A 21,647-nucleotide genomic window follows, 5' to 3' on the forward strand; every position below is an offset into this window, starting at 1 on the left:
TAACTAATAATTTAATAATATTTATTTAAATAACACAACATAACAAATCTGAAGGAAAACTGCTAAGAGGCTTATGGGGTGTTTGAGGTGTGCTGATTATGAATTTGAGTTAGAAAACTTCGAGATAAAGCTTTTTTTTCATTTTAGTGAACGGAGGTGATCTGACCCATACACCCCTGACTGGTGTTGTAGTCATATCTAGTAATATTTTTATTATCGTTATCAATTTCAGCAGCTCAAAATTAGCAAAACAAAAACAGCCACCGTTACGAAGTCGTGAAATGGCTGCGTTGACTAGCGTTCTTCCTAAAGCGAAATATATTATTAACAGAAGCCGCATACTCTGTCAATTTTTTAACCCTACGAAGAAAAAAACATGTATGAGTCAAAGCTGGACCGATTTGTAGGGAATTGTTTTAACTAACTTTTTAACTTCTTCTATTGTAAAATCACATAATTAAATTATGTTTCCCTTAAGTTGGCATACTGCTTAAAGTACACTATTAATTTCATAAATTTCAATTTCTGTACGCATAAACATTCCACGAATGTTCGTACGAAGGAATGATTGCGTCTAAATTGCATTTAAACTTTCCCAGCTAAAATTGGCACACACTGTGCAAGCATTTTTTAATGACATGATTTTTCCTTTTGCTTTGCAGTAGCCACACTGCCGGTGCGTAGAACATGTACAGCAAATCCTCGCTGTTATTTACAGTCGTTGAATGTCAGATTAGTGTTTCGTAGACACAATTAAATATTTGCAATCTACACATTTGCACATTTGGCAAGCTTTCAAATAACTTTTAGCATACTTTTGTGCGTCTATGTAGGCCAAAACTACGAAACGCATACATACACACGCACGCACATGTGAACTCACTTCTAAGGAAGCCTTCATTAAAGTACGCAAACAACATTTGTAGCAATTTCATGAAACTGCAAATACAAAAGATAAAGTAATTGCTAAGCAACATATTATTGCTTACTTTTCAACACTGCTCGTCGACTGCTACAACCATACCGGGGACAAAACACAAGCACTTGCATATATATTTTAAAGTTGAACGCTTTGTCATTCGTTTTTACGGCCCAGCACCAAGCAGCAGAAAGCACACAGACGCGCATTAGGTATGCAGCGGCTACGCGACCACGCACTGCTGTTTGTTATCTCACTTAAGCGCCTAATGCCAGGCTACGCTTTAATTGCTACATAAATACGCACAACAGCAACAACAGCGCATGAACCATGTAAACAATGCACGAAATTCATCACGCCAACTAGTCAGAAGGCTGACTTGCACAAGCGCTTATAGTGCGCACTTTATGGTATTTGGTTAGTTTGCTTTCGGATAATGTCGCGCCCGTTAGCAGGCAGGCAAGGTACCAACACTTTGGCAGCTGCTTACCACGCGTACGTTCACGTTCAGTTCGTCGCCGCAGAAGTGACGACGTTTTGCAACCGTACATTAACGCAGACACGATAGAACTAAACGCAATGCGTGGCAGCTGTAGCACCTAAAAGTCGACAACAAAACCATCTTCAGCCTCAGCTGTAATCAAAATCAAACGAAAGCCACGAACAACGAACACGATGAGGATAATGACCACGATGACGACGACGACGATGGCTGTGGCGACAACAGTGAAGCGAAGGCAGCTGTGTATGCTGAAACTGTAACAACAGCGGAGCACACAGCATCCAACAGGCTGCTGCTAAAATGTTTGTTGTGTATGAAGAAACGTGCTCTGTTACGAGTCAAATGTTGCCTGGTTTATGTTATAGTGACTGCAGTGAAATGTTAAATTTTACAGTAGCCGGATTTATGTTACAGTGCATGCAAGGAAATGTTAAATTTTACAGCAGCTGTAAATTGCTTTAATGGAAAATATTGCATTTAAGTAAATTTAAAATTAAAATGAATTTAAAGAAATTAAATAAATAAAAACTGCAATTTGTGGAAACAATGTTACAAGCGCCAAATAATGTCGCAATTTGAAAAAAATAAATTTTTGAAAAATTGCTTTATGAATTATTTCGATAGGGATAGATCATTAATAAGAGCTTATATTCCAGTTACTATTTGATTTAAACATATTTTTTAAATTAAGGTTCTTAAACCTAGAGAATATAATAGACTAATATTAAATACACATATGTATTTTAGAGATTTAAAATGTATTATACTGAAGAACCGATAATATGGTACCTAATCATGTATCTCCATTAAGGGTTATAGTCTTGGTGAAAATATGAAGTTATACTTATTTAGGACAATAATTTGAATTGGCTATAGTCATATAGCATATATCATATGATGATACGAACGCTATTCTCACTAACTCATTGACGACTCAATCTTGTTTTTTACATTCGAAAGTACCTTGGAGACTTCAAATTACCACAAAATTGAGTTTAACTTTACTTAAATTTATCTCAAACTATTGAACTCAATTGAAATAGCCGTGTATTCAGAACGAACTAATTATAGCATAAATTGGTATAGGAACCCCATTTTTTTCTATAAAGAAAATTAAACACCTAATATTGGGAGCAAAATAAAATGATTTTCAAGATATTGGTTTACGCTATATGGAGTGCGCAAGAAACGATTTTTTATAAAAAAAATATTTTGATCCAGTTTTATGGCACAGTACTGTTTGAACATGCCTTAAAAATGGACTCCAAGAAAGAGGAAATATGCTATATTTTACACTTTTATAGGAATTACCATTCACAATAATGTCAAGAGAAACCGTCATTTTCGAAGCATTCTGAGACTCGTAAACGGTGGCCTAATGAGGATTGCCAATCAGGAGAGATTTGCTACGAGCTTGGGGGGGTTGGTCAGGCATCTCCTATTGCCAAATTCGAGCCTGTAATGTGCATCAATTGCACCATTTGGCAACAATAAAAGTGAATTTGTGTTCTATCAAGACAACAGCAGACCAAACACATCGATATTGACTTGTCAGAAGCTTCCTGAACTTAATTGAGAGGTTCTCTGTAGTCACATTAAAGTCCGCAGCTGACACCAAGATTATGGCTATAGAAATTGCTTTTCCTTTTGAAAAATTTTCGCGATTTTTTTTTTGGGGAAAAATGTTTGCAAAGAATTCGATGTTTTGTTATTTTTTTCCTTCGTCCAAATTCTAAGTTATGGTTTTAACTAAAACACGTATTTTTCACTTTAGATGATCCTGTAAGGAGTAATTCTGCCAAGGCGGGCGCATCTTTTTTAGAGGGATCACCAGAAATGGCGTCACAATAGCAGAGTTTAAAATATGTATTTCCAAAAATTTCAAAACTTCTTTGCTAATTGTGTATGTTTGTAACAATAGAAAATCTAATAAAATATTTTTTTTTTATGTGAGAAAAAAATTGTTGAAAATATACTGTTTTTTATCCGAGGAAACTTATACTTAAGCCTTTAACTGTGAGAAAACAAATCTCCAATTAATGCAAAAATTATGGATTTATTTTTGTTGGATTAAATATATAATATAAATTTCGTTTATTTAAAAATTCTTAAAAGCAAAAATTGCAACATTAACTGCATCGCTACAATAACATTCTGCTGCTCAACAGAGTTAAAACAACTACAGAATATGTTTAAAACAGGTTTACTGTTAAGTAGTTAACAGCAGTGGAGCCAAAAATGAATAGTGGAACATATTTTACAGCATAATTTAAGGCGGTAGAGAGCATCAAACAACACCCTCTCATCCCCTCCGCAAAAGTACTCACCCAATTAACTGTACTTTTTACAGATTCAGCTGCCACACTTGCTGCTGCTTCTTTGCTTCTTCTTGTGCGCCTTACAGCATGCCACAAGTTTCTGGCTACGAATTTCCGCCTCAATAGCCAGTACACATTTGTTAATTTCACTAGGCCGTCCTTTGTTTGCAACTATTCTTTACTTAAACTACACACAGATTTATATGTATCTATATAAGAGCAATATATAAGTGTGTGTGTGTATATGTTAATATGTGTCATACACGATGGTATATACGCATGTGTGTGTGTGTGTGTGTGTGTGTGAGGAAATGTTTATCATCGGTTGGGTGTGTTAAAAGATTATCTATTACTCGCTACTGTATGCATAGTTCTAGTTCTGTTGTTGTTGTCGTGCAAATATTGTATTTTGTCTCTGCTTGTTGTCGTCGACTTGTGTTCTGTGTGTGACTGGGTCAACTTATACGTTTGATTTGACATCTGCCTGGCGCCACGCATCAACGTAGCAAAGCGACATCTTATACATATAAACGATTACCAACAATCGATTGCGTGTATGTGTGTGTTCGGAAATGTAAGGTAAGGTCATTGGCTTGGAGAAAGTGGGTACAAAGAGACATGCAGACAAGTGAGGATTTTAATTTGGTTAGTTTTCTTATGGGGATGTATTCCCTAATGTTAGGTTAGGTTAATCTGGTAAGCCAATAAACCGCGCATATACCAGTTTTGGTCTTTTGCGATACCAGATCGCCTTTTGGATCAGTTGCTAGGTCCAAGAGGTCAACCTTTAGGATGCTTGTGTCTGGTGTATCATACTGTTATACCCAGATGCTTACAGCGTAGTCTTGCCAATGAGGGACACAAGAGATGAACCATTGTTTCCCTGGTGACCTGCTCTAAATATTTCCTGCAGCCTTCTCGAACTGTCACCCCATCCTGCGAACGTTTGCCGCCGGCAGACAATGATCAGTTAGTATTCCCATCATATTCCTACAGTCTCTACTCTATAGAAGAAGAAGCAGCCAGGTAGCTCGTTCCATTGGGGTTTTGATTTTATTTACCATGCTTCTGTCGAGAATGTCGTATAAACAATACCTTTGCGGCCTAGCACTCAGTAGTAATAAAGTTGCTTGCTTGTGGCCGGTATGCGATACGAGGTTACTGCCTTGATTGCAACTTGACTGTCTACGTAGATGTTGACTTTAGAATTGCCTGCATTAGAAGCCAACTGCGCGGCTTTTGCAAAGACCTCAACAACTTGAAATAGTAGACCGGGAACTTGAAAGGTTGCCCTAAGTCTAACTCTGAACAGTATATTCCCGCATCAACTCCATCGTCCATTTTCGAGCCAGCCGTATAAATATTTAGCGTGTCTCAAACAGCTAACATACCTTTACCCCACCTTTTTTTCCTATGTTTACTTTGATCTTTCAACCGGGAATGAATATTGGGGTCATGCTGTCGGTGTTTGCCCAACCACCATTACCCATAGAGCTACATTTGCCTAAAGGTTCTATATGTAAATATAGGTTCCTGTAGCCAAATGGTCGCCCCGACGATTTTCATTCGCAGTTGTCAGCGAAGAGGTATAGATGGCAGGTTTAGTGCCAGTTCAAGAGCCGCCGTTGGAATTGTTCTCAAAACTCCCATTATACGCAGTGCAGCGAGCCTCTAAGCCCTTTCCACTTACTTTCGGTAGGTGGATTTCTGTACCTTACTTGCTACTGCGTCGTAGATCAGAATTTGTCTAACAATAGCTGTGTAGCATCAGTGCATGAGAGAAGGAGCGTGAGCCCCCATTTTCAGCCCAGCATCTGCCTTCATGCATATAATTTATATAACCGATCTCTAAGAGTACCTTCAAAACCTGCCGCTACCACAACAGTCGGATCTACGTAACCGGAACGAATATGCTATAACAACAAAAATAACAGAACCTGCAGAAAATGATACCTAGAGCGAGGAATGTTTCTGCTTATAATTTTTGAAAACCAACAAAATTTATTATTTCAAGAGATGATTAAAGAGCGTGGCCGAAGGCTTAGTCGAAATTTCGCTTTAAAATATCATAGTTCTAAAAGCAAATAATTACTGAAAAAATCTATTACGCATACATAGCCGAACAGATAGGAATAAAATTACCGCAGACAATGAGTTTTTTTCTCTATACCACATATGCAATTCATGCATCACTCAAGTCATTATTAGTAAACAAATATAATTAATTACATTATCAGCATGCGACTTCGGCAAAGTATGCAACAACAACTTTTACAAAAATAACAGTGAACTCCCAGTAAATATCACGCCTCCGACTTGAAGTGATTTTCGCAAATCAAGCCAACACAAACAATTATTTGATACATATATATGTAAGTTCGTACATAAATATATATTTGTATATGTGTATGTGAAAAACACTTGGCAACAGCTAGGCTACAAACAAATCATTCCTGTCCAAGTCAAATACATACATATAAATAATCATCATCTATGGTACTCCATCATTCATTTTTCCTGTTCATTGTACGCTTAAGTGGATGCGGCTTCGTCACGCACGCGTTTACAACAACAATTAACTTCAGCGCATAAAATCACACAAAAGTGGCAAATAAAATGGGAAATAAAATATCTACTAAATACAAAAACCATTTGGACAAGCCAATAAGTGCGAAAGACTAAAGTTAAGATTAAATGCGAAGATTCCATGATAAGAAGGAATAATTGAATGGAAGGCAACAGAAAAGTGTTTCGTGCAGTAATTACTTAAACCAGTACATGGACATTTTTGCTTGTATGTTAATATGTATATACGTATGTATGTATGTACATATTCGTAATTCTGTGGCCAAACAATCAATACAAATTGCATTAGTTCCCTGGCTCAGACGCATACATCAGCAGTAAAGTAAATCAACATCAATTCGGTCGAGAAGTTAATAGGAGTGAGTTTTGCCTGCGAAATCGGCACGCACAGAAAAATGTTCAATGGTGCATAAGCAACTTGGTAATAGTTGTACGTTTGATCTTTGCGATAAATAAGGAAATCAGCAGCTTTGAATGTGTGGCTTGATAAACACTAAGGTGTAATGAAAAAAAACGGAAATCTTATAGTAATTCAAAAGGATGAGAACAAGCACTCTCTTAACAAATATAATATATAAAAAAAAATTTTAAAAAATATAAAAAAAATGGTATAAAAAGATCTTTATCTTGATTTTGATCGACCAATTGGTATGGCAGATATATGTTATAGCTGTCCAATTTGAAAAATATGTTCGAAGATTGTAGCATTGCGTTGGGCAATACTTTCTGCTAAATCTCGTGAAGATATCATGTCGGATAAGAAAATTTCCCATACAAATACTCGATTCCGATCGTTTAGTATGTATGACCGCTATATCTTATATCAATCCGATATGAAGAATTCCCACAAATGAGTAGCTTCTTGAAGAAAAAAGGGCGTGTACGAAATTTCAGATCGATATTTCAAAAACTGAGAGGCGGACAAACAGACAGACGGACATATATACGTTTTTGTCCCAAAAATATAGTTCATGTAAAATTTTCAAACATGTGGCAACCATTTAAAAATATATTTTGAGAATATTGCTTCCAAAACTTGTTTAGATTGGCACCGTAATTGTGATATTTCAATTATCTTAATTGATTTAGTAATCAAATATTTTAAACTATTTAATTGATTGAGTATTGCACCACCCCAATATACCAAAAAAAAATTAAAAGTATAAAAAATAATTATAATCTGTTCATGCGTCAGTTACTTTTGAACCACTCTATGCTGCGAACTTAACAGTATTTTTTTAGTTTCAGTCAACAGACTTTACCACATTGCCTAAATAAATTACACTTCTGTACTTTAAATTATTATTTGTTTAAATTGATAATAACATTTTATTGAAGTAATATAATTTTCCTTGATAATTCACATTTTCAGTACACCTCATATATTTAGAAATGTTTACTATTCATTTGAGTTTTATGCAGATTTTTCTTCCTTCAAAAAATGCCACAAAACAATAATTATTCGCTTTCAATACCACAAGCCATCCAAATTAAAGTTATCAAAGAAATAGGGCAAGCACCTATTCCATACCACACATTCACAGCAAAGCAATCAAAATTCTTGCAGTATACTTTTCCCCAAACACTTCAATTACAACTGTTACAAATCTGCATGCACAAACATGCATAGTGCTACTGCTGCTTTCCCACATAAATATTCAATGAAAATGCACAACAAACATCTCCCAACAAAAGCAAACGAATCGAGCGCAAGTGAGACTCCAATTACGGCTCGCTGTCGATTGGAGTAGCCGAGTGGCCGAGCACCCTTCAATTCGCAAATTTGTTGTTCACAAAATGTAGCATAAATGCAAATCAACACAATTGACTTTTTGGTAGTTCGATCATTAGCAGAAAATCACTCACCTGTATTTGCCCACTTCTAGGCAAAAGCCTCCGGCACTTATTTTGGCAATATTCAGTACACACTTTTCACAAATAAGATTAAAATTTCACTATTTACTTTACAACACACTATTCACACCCGCGTTGCGCACAAACACCGAACCGATCGATTACGAATTACGATTAACTAACACACGTATTATTGTCGGCGAATTGTATGTTAAACAGAGTACTGTCAGGTGCACTTTCATTTTTGCCCAAGCCACCCACGACTTTTATATGTATGTGCAGTGTTGCAAATACTAATTGAAAAGTGAGTGAAACCTGTATTCATTCAAAGGGGAATACTTAGGAAGTTAATAAAAGAAGTGAAAAAATTGGTAAAGCGTAAGAAAAGCTTTGAAGTGGTAATTTTGTTTATGCTATTGTGAATGAATGATTCATTATGTTTAAAAAGTTGTAAAATAAAATATCTACAAATATTATTTATATTGCTATAAAAATATTATTTTATTTTTATATATATGTATATTGACACATAATACAAAATCTTCAAACAATTTGATTGAACAAAGTTAACAGTGATCTGTTTATTTTACCTTATTTCTTGCCAGTTCGTTAGGTTATTTATGAGATCAAGTTTATTAATGAACTTTATGTGTTTACTTTTATTATGTAACGCTTAAGCGAATTCAACAACCCTTCCCGCGGGCGGTTAACGTCAGTGCAGTGAAAGACCTTTTGATTTACCTTTAGCGTGATCAAACCCTTTTTTGAAGGCATTGACTTTTATCCTTAATAAAATCAACAGCCCTTCTCGAAATCATTGACAATTTGTTTAACTTTAACGTAGAACCTCTCCTGAGCTCATGTACGTTCGATAAGTTCGATTTATTTAACTACCTGCGGTCAATGAGCTTTTGTATTTAGCAAGGTCAGGAACCTTTCCAGTTATTATATTCCAGTTCCAGTTAGATACGAGTATTGACCTTGAAGTCAATGACCTTTTTGTTTACCATTGGCAAAGTCAACAACCCTTCCTCAAGCCATTGATCTTTTTGTTTACCTTTTTAAAAGACTCTGTGGCCTCACAATCGACGCTTCCTCCAGTGTATCATATCGCAGATGCTTACAGCGTAGTCTTGTCAATGCGTCTGAGAAAACTATCGAAATCGTGGAAAAGGTGTTAAAATTGGACGATTTACACGTGGCAGGGCCCACCCACAAAAATAATTGCTCTTAAAATATCGAAATGAAGTTCTTCTAATATTTGTCATCTAAAGTCGAAAAATTGTCGAAACCTTACCGAATATATAGACAACAGTGCCTATGGCTGACTTCTTAGTGAAAATATTAGTCTATCTGTGGGATCTACTATTGAAATTAGGAGACATTCTCTTTTTGATAATGTCATGCCTGTGTGTCCAAAATTGGTAAAATCAGGTCAATAGTACTTCCCTCCTATACACTAAACAACAGGTGATCCAAGTACTTCTGTCAAGAGATTCAATAGCTGACATTTCATCCAGAAAATACAACATTTTGGTGGGTCGATGGAATCATCGGTCCATATTTTTTCAAAAATGATAAATGGCGACCGTTATCTCGCCATGATAACTGACTAATTAATGCCTAAAATTGAAGCTCGGGATTTCGACGCAATTAACATTTCAATAATTTCACGTTTTGGGCCGGTCGATTGGGCTCCAAGATCGTGTGATATCACACCGCTAGACTTTTTCCTGTGGGAATATGTAAAGTCTAAAGTATATGTGGACAATCCCGATTTCCGTTTGGTTGACTTTTGCCATATATAGTACGTTAGTATATATGTCAGGTGTCCTAATGAAAATTAGAGCATATACTTTGGTCTAGCGCTGAATACGAATGAAATAGTTCCAGACTTTAGCTTAAACTCCTAAACTGTGCTAGACTCCGCCCTTGACACTTGCCCAATTGTGAAAGTATAAGATATTCACACTTACTTTTCTCTCTTTTACTTGTTTTCTTTTGTTGAACATTTATCTACATTTTCCTGCGTTTTAGCTAACTAATGGTGAGTGTAAATTTTTATGTAAACGCTTATATTAAGTTTAAGAGCTTTTACTTTGTTCTTTTGCTTTCGAAATATTGAAGACCTTGTCGCATGAACTTTAAGCGATGGAATACAAACAACAATGTATATTAATATATGTTAAATAAAGCTCACTTTCAGATTCAGAAGTTTATGCGGCAAGAAAATATCTTTGCAGAAAAACGAAAGAAAAATTTTAAATCTTGTTTTTGTAACTAACAAAATTTCGCCAAGTTATTGCATCTTATTGTTATTCCTGCTTCTTTTCTAGCTCATGATGGTATTATGTGCGTTTAAAGGGCTTTTTTTTCTTGAACTTTGACAGCGACAACTTAAGCTTTAAAGAAAGTTTAAAGGGCTGAGTTTGATCAAAAGTAATTTGAATTTGAAAATAGTTCGAATTTCGGGTGTGATAAACAACTTTGCCAATGAATTTAAGGTTACTGCATTTCAGTTTCGTATTTCAGCACAATGTTCAGTTAAGTTAGGTTAGATGGCTGATCAAAAATCGCACGTGGACTATATGTAGACCTTTGTTAGGTAATAGCAAATAATAAATCCTGTGTTCGAACTATAAATTAGCAAAACTCTTAGTAGCCAAAACAAATTTGCACAGGCGTTTAATTTCCATCCCGCCAGCTCGGTGGTCTAGCCCTGATCAAGCTTCCGCTTGGCCAAGCTATAGGGAAACGGAAACCCCTATACGCGCCCATTCTACCGATAGCGGTTCTAGGGTGCCTTTTCTTGGTAGCTCATCAGCTTTACAATTTCTTGCGATTCCGCTGTGGCCTGGTACCCATACCATTCTTCACAAGGACACTCGATGCTATTGACCAGCTCTGAAAGCACTCTTAATGAGTTCAAGGGTAATATCTGCTATCTGAGTAGATAGTCAGTACTCTGAAGTAGGCTGCACCCCGAGCAGTAAATTTACTGCTACTTTAATGGCTGCAACCTCGGCCGGCAATAGCATTAGTCAGAAATTCTGAGACTTAAGTTGATAGAGAGCTCCTAAAAATGGATCTCTCCACCAACCTTCGTGAAGAAGCTCACTGCCGCTTCTAGTCCAACAGCTTCTTCCCATCCACAATTCCCTCACTGTTATGTGGGTAGAGATGGAGCCGCCAGAGTACGGTTTAGGGACTCCATGATTCAAGTGATCCAGTATGAAGTCAAAGTAAGTGAGAATTTCCGAGTGTTCAGACCCTTGTTCCTTTAGGAACCCAGCCTCTCTGAGCCTGATGGCAACTTTCGCAGCCATTCACCTTTCGGCGATGTCCGCGGGCAATATTATGTGCAGGATGGCGTTAAGTGCAATGGTTGAAGTGGATCTTATTGCACGACATATGCTGATGAGCGCCGCCCCTTCAACACTCTCGAGATTCCATATAGGTGTGGTACTTTCTAGAGCCCTCCACTACATAAAAACTCCATAGAACATAATGGGTTTGAACATGGTATTGTAGATCTAGAGGATCACTTTCGTTGGTTTTAGCACAAAAAATGTAATAAATACTTTCATGTATTATTTATAAAAGCTCTAAAGTGAATATCCGATCGCTATTACGGGATCATAATTTAGATTATCATTATTTGTAATACTGATAAAGCTGTTCCCACCTTTTCTAGTCTCAATAAACATTTTTCTCACCTTCTAATACTCTGCGATGCTTAATTTAAAACTAACAAGAGATTTTTGCTTTCCCAGTTCCCTTTTGAATTTCAAAATATATACACCGTGCTTCCCCACATGTCACACCTTCAAAACTAACGTGTAAGAGAAGCTTCTTATTGTGCTTCTTTCGAAAATACCATTTAAACCACTGCAATCGTATACACTCAAGGCAAATGGGGTGTCACATAGCAATTTAAAGGGATTTGCACTCTCAAGTGTTTGTATGTGGGCGCTCACATGTTTGGCAATAAACACGTATCGGTGCAAACAAAACAACACAAACATATTTTATATAATATACGATGTGCCAACACACTCACACTATGTAGATACATATGTGCTGACACTATTACAGCGGCTCGTTTAAAGTGTGGTATATACAGTTATACTTCTACATTTATAAATACATACTAACAAAAGTGCTCGTACCATATCTTTATATTTATCCGTCCATATAGAATGCATCGTAGTCGGCTGCTTGTGGCACGTGCTGACCATCGTTGCAGCTGCTGCTAGTACAACTACTCCACACTCCAGTTTCACCGTTATACGCCGAATATTGTTATTGTTGCACTCTTTACGTCAGTGGATTTGGATTTTATGTTTTGTAAAGTTTTTTTACTATTTTATTTTTCATTCTTTGTTTATTTCTTATGCCTTTGCTTAACGCAAGCACGTCAAATACTAAGCCCTAACCTCAAAATAACATATATAACAAATAGTTAATACTCAGCCGAAGAAAAGTGCCCATGAAGTGCTTTAAGAAAGTAAGTGAAGTTCGAGGTTGCCCAGTTATGACTCAAAACATATTATTTAAAAATTTTAAGGTACATATATACATGACCAAGCCACTTTTTCCGTTCAGACAGTCTTTGCTGTGTTTTCAGTGGGATTGGCAAATAATCATTCAATATGAGCTCCTTCCATAAGGTCCATACTCTGAATTCGGACAGGTACTATCGACAATTGGGACATATGAAATATGTAAGCATTCGCCCAGAAGTGGCCAGCATCGAGAGGTTAGACTAGGTTAGCTTAAGTGGAACAGAAATCTTACTAAGACAGTTTAAAACGCCGGTTCATTGTGTTACCTGAAACTCCTTTTTAATAGATCATAAAACCCTTACAAATTCACAAAGCGTTTCGAGGCTATCACAAATTTGTTCAGGCGGCCAATATCAGTTTCGGCTATGTCTCCTGGTTCCCCGAAGGTAAGACTGCCGAGTTGTCTATACAACAAATCTTCAGATCTTCCGGTTACGTAGACCCGACTGTCGTGGCGCTATGTCAACCGACCTGCCTTTGATATAGGCATGCTCAGCCTTTTACTCGGTGTTCTGCATCTAACGTAGATGGCATCAAGTGATTACAATCTTTTCTTAATTATGGCGAATAATTTTGCTCGGGAACGATTTGCGTAAAGAAAAAGAGAAGATCGATTGTGAAGATCGATTGTCCCAGAGTTTGCTAATAAAAACGAAGATGGTTCCTTTAGAGTGGCATTATAAGATTACCCTCATAAAGGCAACAAGTTATCCAGCAAAACGATGCATACAAGTATATGGTATAAATGAGGTCATTCTCACCATACTAAATAAACGCTTAAATCGCAGGCAAGTAGAAATGAGTTCTGTTTAACTAGACTTTATATACATAAAAATATATAATCTACACTGGCAATTCCAGCTCTATATGTCTCACGAAGTTCTTATTTTATATTTCACGAAGCCAAGAAATCTTCATTTTATTTGTATTATTTTATTTATTTATACAAATGCATGGTTTCAGACATTAGTCTAGTAAGTACGTGCCCATACTCCAATACAAAGCGATTGTATAGTACTTGGTACATAAATATATGTGTATATATGTAAGTAAACGAATTTAAATATAAGTACAATCCAAGGGCGCGCCTACTAAATATGTTTGTCGTATAAATTGTACAATTTTTAATTTATAAATAAAGACTAGAAAACAATATGGCCAAACAATAACTCATTTCAATCTCAGTTTAAGTAGAGAACTTACATTTAGTACGCATTACTGCAAGTTAAATTAATATAGTTACAACAATAATACTCTTATTTAAAGGGGCGAAACTTAGTTGACACTTGTGGGTTGCTTTAAAATTACGAAAAATTTCATAAAATGCACGAAATTTAGAAAAATACTTAAATATATAAGGCCATTAACACAAGCATTTCACTATAAATACAATACCATTAGAAAGTAAAGTTTTCAAAGTTAAAATTTTAAACTCGCATTTACAGCTGAGGAAAATTAGTACCAGCCACGGTACGCCCTAAATGTAATAAACCATAGAAGGTGCCATCTTTACGCTGCTGCAGCTCAGCAGGCGTGCCGTCTTCAATAATGCGACCCTGCTCCAAAACAATAATGCGATCATAATCAAGTATTGTGGAGAGACGGTGCTGAAATTTGGAAGTGAAAATGATGAAATAGTATTTTCAAATAATATTATAGAAATTGAATATTTATAAAATATATAAAGAGAATAATTTACACACCGCAATGGTTATAATCGTTCGACCGCGGAAGGAGTTATGTGCCGCTGTGAGGAGCGCCTGCTCAGCGCCGCTATCCAAAGAGCTGGTCGCTTCGTCAAGTATCAAACAAACCGAGCCGCGCAAGAGAATACGCGCCAAGCAGAGCAACTGGCGTTGACCGGCGCTCAACTGTATGCCACCATCACCAACAATGGTATCTGCAATTAAAGTAACGGTAACGATACACTTTGAAAAGGTAAAATTAACTACTTACCAATATTGTCTGGCAACTGATTGACAAAACTCGTCAATCCCACCTTATCTAGCGCATCCCACAGCTCGGAGATGGCATAGTAAGCTGTTGGATTAAGATTCTCGCGTATGCTCAGATTGAAGACATGCACATCCTGTGGTATCATCGAAACACGCATGCGCACTTCGTCTGGATGAATTTTCGTTATGTCCACATCGTCGATGCAAATGCGTCCCGCTGTCGTTTGTAACACACCCAACAAGGACATGGCTAATGAAGATTTGCCACTGCCGGTGCGTCCGCAAATGCCAATCTGCAGGAAGGAGTATAAGAGTTTTAGAAAATGCGATGTATACCAATATATCATCAGTATAATAATCGATTCAGTTGTTCTATAATATGTGATCACAATCGATAACCGATTACTATTGCGTTATCTCCATAAATGAAATAGCTATGTCATATGTGAAATTTATTTACAATTAAATTCAGATTTTAATAATTTTCGAAATATTTATCGATATTTTTCGATACCAAATTTACAGCATATTGTAATCGATAATTTGCGATAATTTTGCGTTATTGTTTGTAATACATTTCTGTAATTTATTATCGAAATATAAAATTTGCTCTGCATACGATGGTTTCATCTTAACAAAAAGCGATAAATATAATATGACTGGCATTCAACAATCCTAATCGCTTAAGTCGTGTTCTTTTTAAAAATGAAATATGTTATGTCATATGTGAAATATTTTAACAATTAAATTTAGATTTTTATAATTTTCGCAATATTTATGGATATTTTTTGGATACAAAGTAAACGATTATTTTACATTTACTGTTTGTAGTACATTTTTATTAATAGTTATCGATATGTAAAAACTGGGTATGCCCTGCGTCTGCATCGGAACAAAAATCGATAAATGTAACCGTTGTTGTGTTATCTTTATTAATGAAATATGTTATGAAAAACATCATAATGAAAAAAATATTTTTTAATATAAAAATCAATGTAATTATAATCGATTACTTCAGATCATTTTATACTTTTGTTCCATTAACAATATCTCGTTAACATAACACTAACATTTCTTTAAAGTTCTTAATTTTTGTGTTTGAAAAAATATTATCGATAAGTTAAATTTTTCGATATTTCTAATAAATAATATTTTATTCATATTGAAAAAACAACAAACAAATATATTAGATAATCTTTTAGAAATTTTAAAAATTAAGGTAATACTAATCGATTATTTCCGATAATTTTAGATTTTTGTTCCATTATTATTAAAAAATTAATCGAAAAATTATTATCGGAATACTTTTTTTTTACCTAAATATTTAGGCCAAAATTTGTTTTGTAAAGAGCGAATAACACACAATAACCTACCCTTTGGCCATAAGGAATTTTTAATGACAAATTCTTAATCACTTCGTCTCTCTGACCTTCATAACGCAAGCTGACACTCTCAAAGCTGATGTCACCCTGCCGTGGCCATGAAATGGGTACGGATTCATCTGTAGAATAAAGAGTTGATGATTATTTAATATATAAGATCTTACTTCGCCAAAAAATGGTTTAATATATGTCTATGAATCAATGTCAATGCATTACATTTCCGTTAGCGTTGTACATACGAACAACTATCAATGTTAACAAAAAGCTCTTTTGAAGTAGCTTTTGATTTATGAGTCGCTAAAATATTCAACAAAAGAGGAGATACATATGAACATAAATTTAAATGCATCAATTGATGTATGATTTATGATTATTCAAATGTTTATAAAACTATTATTGGCAACAGAAATAAATTATATATATGTATATATATTTTTTTTTTAATTACATTAAGTTTTGTAAAATAAATTCTTCAAAAAAGCTTTTTTGTGAAATAACAAATCTCTGAAACTTACAATTACTCATAACCAACGGCACCGACAAGCTTCTAGGTTTACAATACTCCACACGCGCCACTTCAAAATTGACAGAAGTGTGATTAACTGATTTCCCTGTCGCTTTTGTTTTGGCTTTTTTCACATTTGTGGCTGTGTCATCGTCACATGTTATATCTAACGGTGTTTCGACATTTTGATCAATTTCCGCATAGTAAGCTATACGTTCCACTGAACCCACATACATTTCCATATCAGCCAATAATTTCACTACCCAATTCAAGTAGATCGGCATTAGCAGTGTGTAATTGATGGCCAAACCGACGAGTGATGGCGATGGCGTTAGCAATTCATTTATATTGTGGGTGCCGTTGCCGAGTTTTGATTTGTAACGATTACAACTAATGGTAGCAGCTATCAAAGCGGTTATAACGGCGATAAAGACGATGAAGCCACCTAGAAAGTCCTGTGAGAAAGGAAGGAGGTGTACTTGATTAATCAAAAATGGAAAGTAGTAAAGCGAAAAACTGACTCGATTACTTTTATCGAAAAATGGCAATCAAAAAAGACTGCATATACAGCGGGCTATAGTTCGGCCTCATAGCAGTACGATTACAAAAACAATTTTGTTACTAATGCAAATACCAATGACACTAACAGTAGCAGTACCAGTATCGTTACCAATAGCAGTACCATTAACAGTTTCATTACCAATACAAGTAACATTATCCGTATCAGCATCATTGTCCATATCTGTTCCAGTACCAGTAACTGTATCAGTGTACTATCAATACGAGTACCATTATTAGTAAAAGTAGCAGTACCAGTATCAGTTTCAATAGCAGTTCTTTTACTAAAAGCTTTCATTGCCGAAAGTAGTATTATTACCACAAACTTTTTCATTACCATTAGAAGTACCATTATCAGTAATAGTAGCAGTATCAGCATCATTGCAAATACCACTTCGATTACCAGTAGCACTACTATTACTAATACCACTACCATTACCAGAGCGGTAACATTAGCGATAGTAGTTTCATTATCCGTAACAGTACCAGTATCATTTTCAATATCACTATCAATACAAGTTCCATTTCCAATTCCAGTATCATTACCAGTAGCGGCATTAATAGCAATTGCTGTTTCATTACCAGTATCATTACCAATAAAAGTACACATACAAGTACCATTACTAATTTTAGTATAATTACCAGTAGCAGTTTCATTATCAGTAACAGTACCCGTATCATTATCAATACCAGTATCATTAGCAATACCAATATCGTTACCAGTAGTGATTAGCAACAGCAGTTTCATAACCATTACTAATGACAGCACCGGTATCATTGCTAAATATTCCAAAAAAATAACTAAAATACATAATTACCAGTGATATGCCCAACCAACGATTACTTGTATTCAATATCGTAAATGCAATCGTATTCGCCTCCAAGCGCTTAAAGAGTATTTCGGTAAATCGTGCCTCCTGATTGTATGCTCTTATCGTCGTAACACCTTGTATGGTTTCCGACAGATGCGAGATCACCGGCGAGCTTGTCGAATTTTCAATGCGCTGTAGTTCTCTGCAAAGTAAAAGTTTTGGTTCAGTAAATGTAGGGAAATCTTTTTATTCGGTTTCGACACCAACCTTGCCGAGCAACGGTAGAATTTTTGTATGCCATAGTAGGCAAAACAAATCGGCGCTGTGAGTAATATAAACCAGGGAGTAATGCTGACATTTATGAGCACAGCGCATAAGCAAAGAAGAGAGAATTGTAAGAGACGTTGACTGGTGGCGGCAATTTTCTGTAAGGAAAGAGTAAGCAAATGTCATTTATTCAAGATTGAAAGTGGATACTAGTTATACAAGCTAACACTTTGACCTCGTTTCCGATTTAAATTTCAACCTCTCACAACTTTTTTTTATCTTTTGACGCAAATTAAATATTTATTTTTATTTCGCACACAGCTCGGCGCACACTCACCTTATCGATGATGGCCATATCGTTGCCAAAGCGATTCATCAGTCGTCCAAGTGGGGTCACTTGGAAAAAGTGCAACGGTTTGCGCATAATCGCCAACAGCAATTGGTCGTGTAGATTGCTGCGCGCGTTGCAACCGGCCAATTGGCCAACTGGTGTCGATATCACCGCCATTACAATGCAAACGCACGAAATCGCCGAATAAATGTGAAAATAATACGTGACATCCTCGGCATGACCATTGACGCTGCTATCATTGTTGTACACCTTACTGTTGTTGTAAGCAGTTTTGTTGACAGCCGCCTGCAGTAATGCTGCCGCTGCTCGTATTGCTGTTGCTGCCGTTGCGTTTATGCCAGTTATATCGAATCGATTAAAGGCCTGAGGCGTCGACACAGTCGTCGTCATGCTGTCAACTCGTTTCCGAGCAATGTCGCCGCTGTCTCTGCTGTTAACGTTTATGTTGCCATTACCTGTGCTACCGTCGGTCCAGTGCTGTAGCCAGACATCTGTGTACACACGCATGCCTTGCCAAATCAGCGCCGTCAAAAAGAATATCGTCACCATTCGCCAACCGGATGCACGTAGGTACAACAAATAGATGTGTGCTGGTATTTTTCCATATTTTCTTTCGGCATCGTAGCCAGACGATGTGTTGGCCGTGACAGTAGTAACAGCGCCACGACCTGCTGATCTCTTAATACCACTTCGGCTGCGTTTTATAGGGTTTCTTCGTTGTGGCGGCTTGTTATCATTGTTGTGTAACGGTGTATTTGTCATGTTGGTCAAAGTTTTGTAGTCAATGGTGGCATCTGTAGGATACGGAACAGGATTGTTGATGTTTTTTATAATACAGAGATTTGTGAGGTTATGTGGCTTGTATCACGAGAGAACTTTTCGAGAAAAAGAGTGCAGGGACTGACTGATGAATTGTTACTTCCCTAATATTCAGCCTTAGAAGTATAAGATAGTCTTAAATTTGATAAAAAGATGAGGACTAGAAAAAAATATCAAAAGATTTCAACAGAGGAGGATCCGGGGTTGAGAACAAAAGAACTTTTATAACGTCAGCGAGAAACAAATATTGTTTTTGAAATGTGTGAGGTTATGTGTCGAAAAAATGATCGCAATCTGGCTCCGTTCCCCAGACGGTGGGGTCTACGTAACCGAACAAACCCAGATTTGCATAATTCTACCGCTACGACAACAACAACACCAACCAATCTGGTATCATATAACCCCGAAATAAAATTAAGTTTTAAACCTGATAAAATAAGGACAAAGGACTTTCCGACAAAGGCTGAACCCGAGTTGAGAACAAGAAATATCTTAGATGGTCAGAATGGATCAAAAAGTAAATGAAAGAATCTGAAGACGGATCTATCGATTTATTAAGACTCTTCAGTATATCACAGACTCTGCATGACTCGATCCTAACAGGGATCTCACTTGAACAGCTTAGAACGCTGGTACTTTGTGGTTCCTAAAATTTCTATATTGTAGATCATAAGATTCTTGCAAATCGACAAAATGCTCTGGCCTATCACAAATTTATTGAGAAGTTGAATGTCATTTCGGATATATCTTATGTCTTCTGGTTCGCTAAGGTAAGCCTGGGAAGATCTTTCAATCTCAGTGTTGCAAAAGCTGGGCAATGGAAGAGAAAATACATGAATGTGTTCACCTCATCCTCCTCCATATAACTCCCACAAGAATTTTAGTGTTTAAAGGTCACCGGGGAGTAAATTGTAAATGGCTAATTCTGACAGCTGATAAATGGATCTTGGGATATTAGAAGATCCTTCATATAACACAGGCTCTCAATGAGTTGACGCAGAAAGACTGAAGTAAATACTACTACTCTCTACTGAAATCTTTTTTATGACTCACCCGCCACTTCCTCATTTTCGATATGAACAATCCAGCTATCATCCTCGCACATTGTCGCATCCTTCTGATCTTCATCCGCCTCTGGCGTGGCAACGGTACTTAACTCAATCGAAGGCACCGAACTGGACATAGGTGTGGATTGATTTGTGGTACTCTCCTCGGTAATGCTTCTACATAAAGACGGAAGAAAAGTTGTATATTCATCTATCCAAAAGCTTTAATGAAGCTAGCGTGAACTTAATTCAAAGTTTATAAACCGTTATTATTACTATTCCCCACCTTATGGAATTTGTGCTGCTAAGCGGTCGTGGCTTGATGTGCGCTGCCGTGCGCCGCATCGACATGCGACGCAAAAACTGCTGGAAACCGCTTCCCAAACCAACTGATGCCGCCTCCTCTTTATTCACTTTCTGCTGCTGCTGCTGCTGCTGCTGCTGTTGTTGTTGTGTGCTATGCACCAAACAGCCTGGCGATGATTTGTTACGTGACACTTTTTGATGAGCTTTATTGACAACCTCATCACCGCCAGCGCTCTGCGGCTGCCAGGAATGTGTGCGCTGTGAACTCTCGTMAACACCGCCAACGAAACCAGTATCCACCGACAGCAAACTGTTGCCACTAACACCACTCATATAGCTGGGTGCGCTGCTACCAACGCTGTTCGTGAATAGACTACGTCGTAACTCGGCTGATGCTGTGGTCGATGTACTCGCCGCGCTCAGTCGACTGCTGCCGGTAGAAATAAGCGAATAGGGGCGCTGTTGATCTTGTGCAGAGTTTCGTCGTACGCGCTGGGAGCGCCGTCGCCGACGTAAGATTACATCCTCCATTTGACACTCGTCGGTGGGCAGTGGCGCGTCGTAGAAAAGATGGCGTGATCCATAGTGGCTGGAGCGTTGACGCGTCAGCGGTATACGGGCGGGAATGGCGCCGGTGGGCGTGTCATGCAAAGCACCAATATGATTTACATACCTACTACCGCTGCGACAGCGACTTATCGACGGAAGCGGTTGCTATAAAGTGGATTTTGTTTTTTTAGGAAATAATTTTTACAGCATTTTTTGAGTACATGGTATATGATTTCATAATTTTAGGGTGTTAATTTATAGTAATGCTGAGATTATATTCTTAATTTACTTCATTGCAAACAATTTTTTTTCCCCTTTTTCTTAACTTAACTTAACTTAACTTAACTTAACT

The 21,647-nt window shown here is 36.8% G+C and overlaps 1 protein-coding gene across 3 annotated transcripts in view; it reads right to left on the minus strand.

Annotated features, from left to right (window-relative positions):
- Positions 1-13,661: 13,661 nt before the first annotated feature.
- The window catches only part of LOC108967898 (ATP-binding cassette sub-family C member Sur), a 55,614-nt gene continuing 47,628 nt past the window's right edge, over positions 13,662-21,647 (minus strand). For 2 of the 3 annotated variants that reach the window (XM_018931567.1, XM_018931570.1), the window contains exons 14-23: positions 20,727-21,460; positions 20,448-20,617; positions 18,561-19,369; positions 18,224-18,381; positions 17,963-18,158; positions 16,597-17,041; positions 16,073-16,200; positions 14,701-14,992; positions 14,448-14,644; positions 13,662-14,351 (exon numbers count right to left, since the gene is read on the minus strand). In XM_018931567.1, the coding sequence (XP_018787112.1) occupies positions 14,184-14,351; positions 14,448-14,644; positions 14,701-14,992; positions 16,073-16,200; positions 16,597-17,041; positions 17,963-18,158; positions 18,224-18,381; positions 18,561-19,369; positions 20,448-20,617; positions 20,727-21,460 (3,297 nt within the window). In that variant the 3' untranslated portion in view covers positions 13,662-14,183. The remainder of the gene's footprint in view (positions 14,352-14,447; positions 14,645-14,700; positions 14,993-16,072; positions 16,201-16,596; positions 17,042-17,962; positions 18,159-18,223; positions 18,382-18,560; positions 19,370-20,447; positions 20,618-20,726; positions 21,461-21,647) is intronic. The other variant, XM_018931569.1, reaches the window with a different exon arrangement.

The sequence above is a fragment of the Bactrocera latifrons genome, unplaced genomic scaffold (genome assembly GCF_001853355.1).
Source record: "Bactrocera latifrons isolate USDA-ARS-PBARC rearing strain unplaced genomic scaffold, ASM185335v1 scaffold_2, whole genome shotgun sequence".
In the NCBI taxonomy this organism is placed as follows: Eukaryota; Metazoa; Arthropoda; class Insecta; order Diptera; family Tephritidae; genus Bactrocera; species Bactrocera latifrons.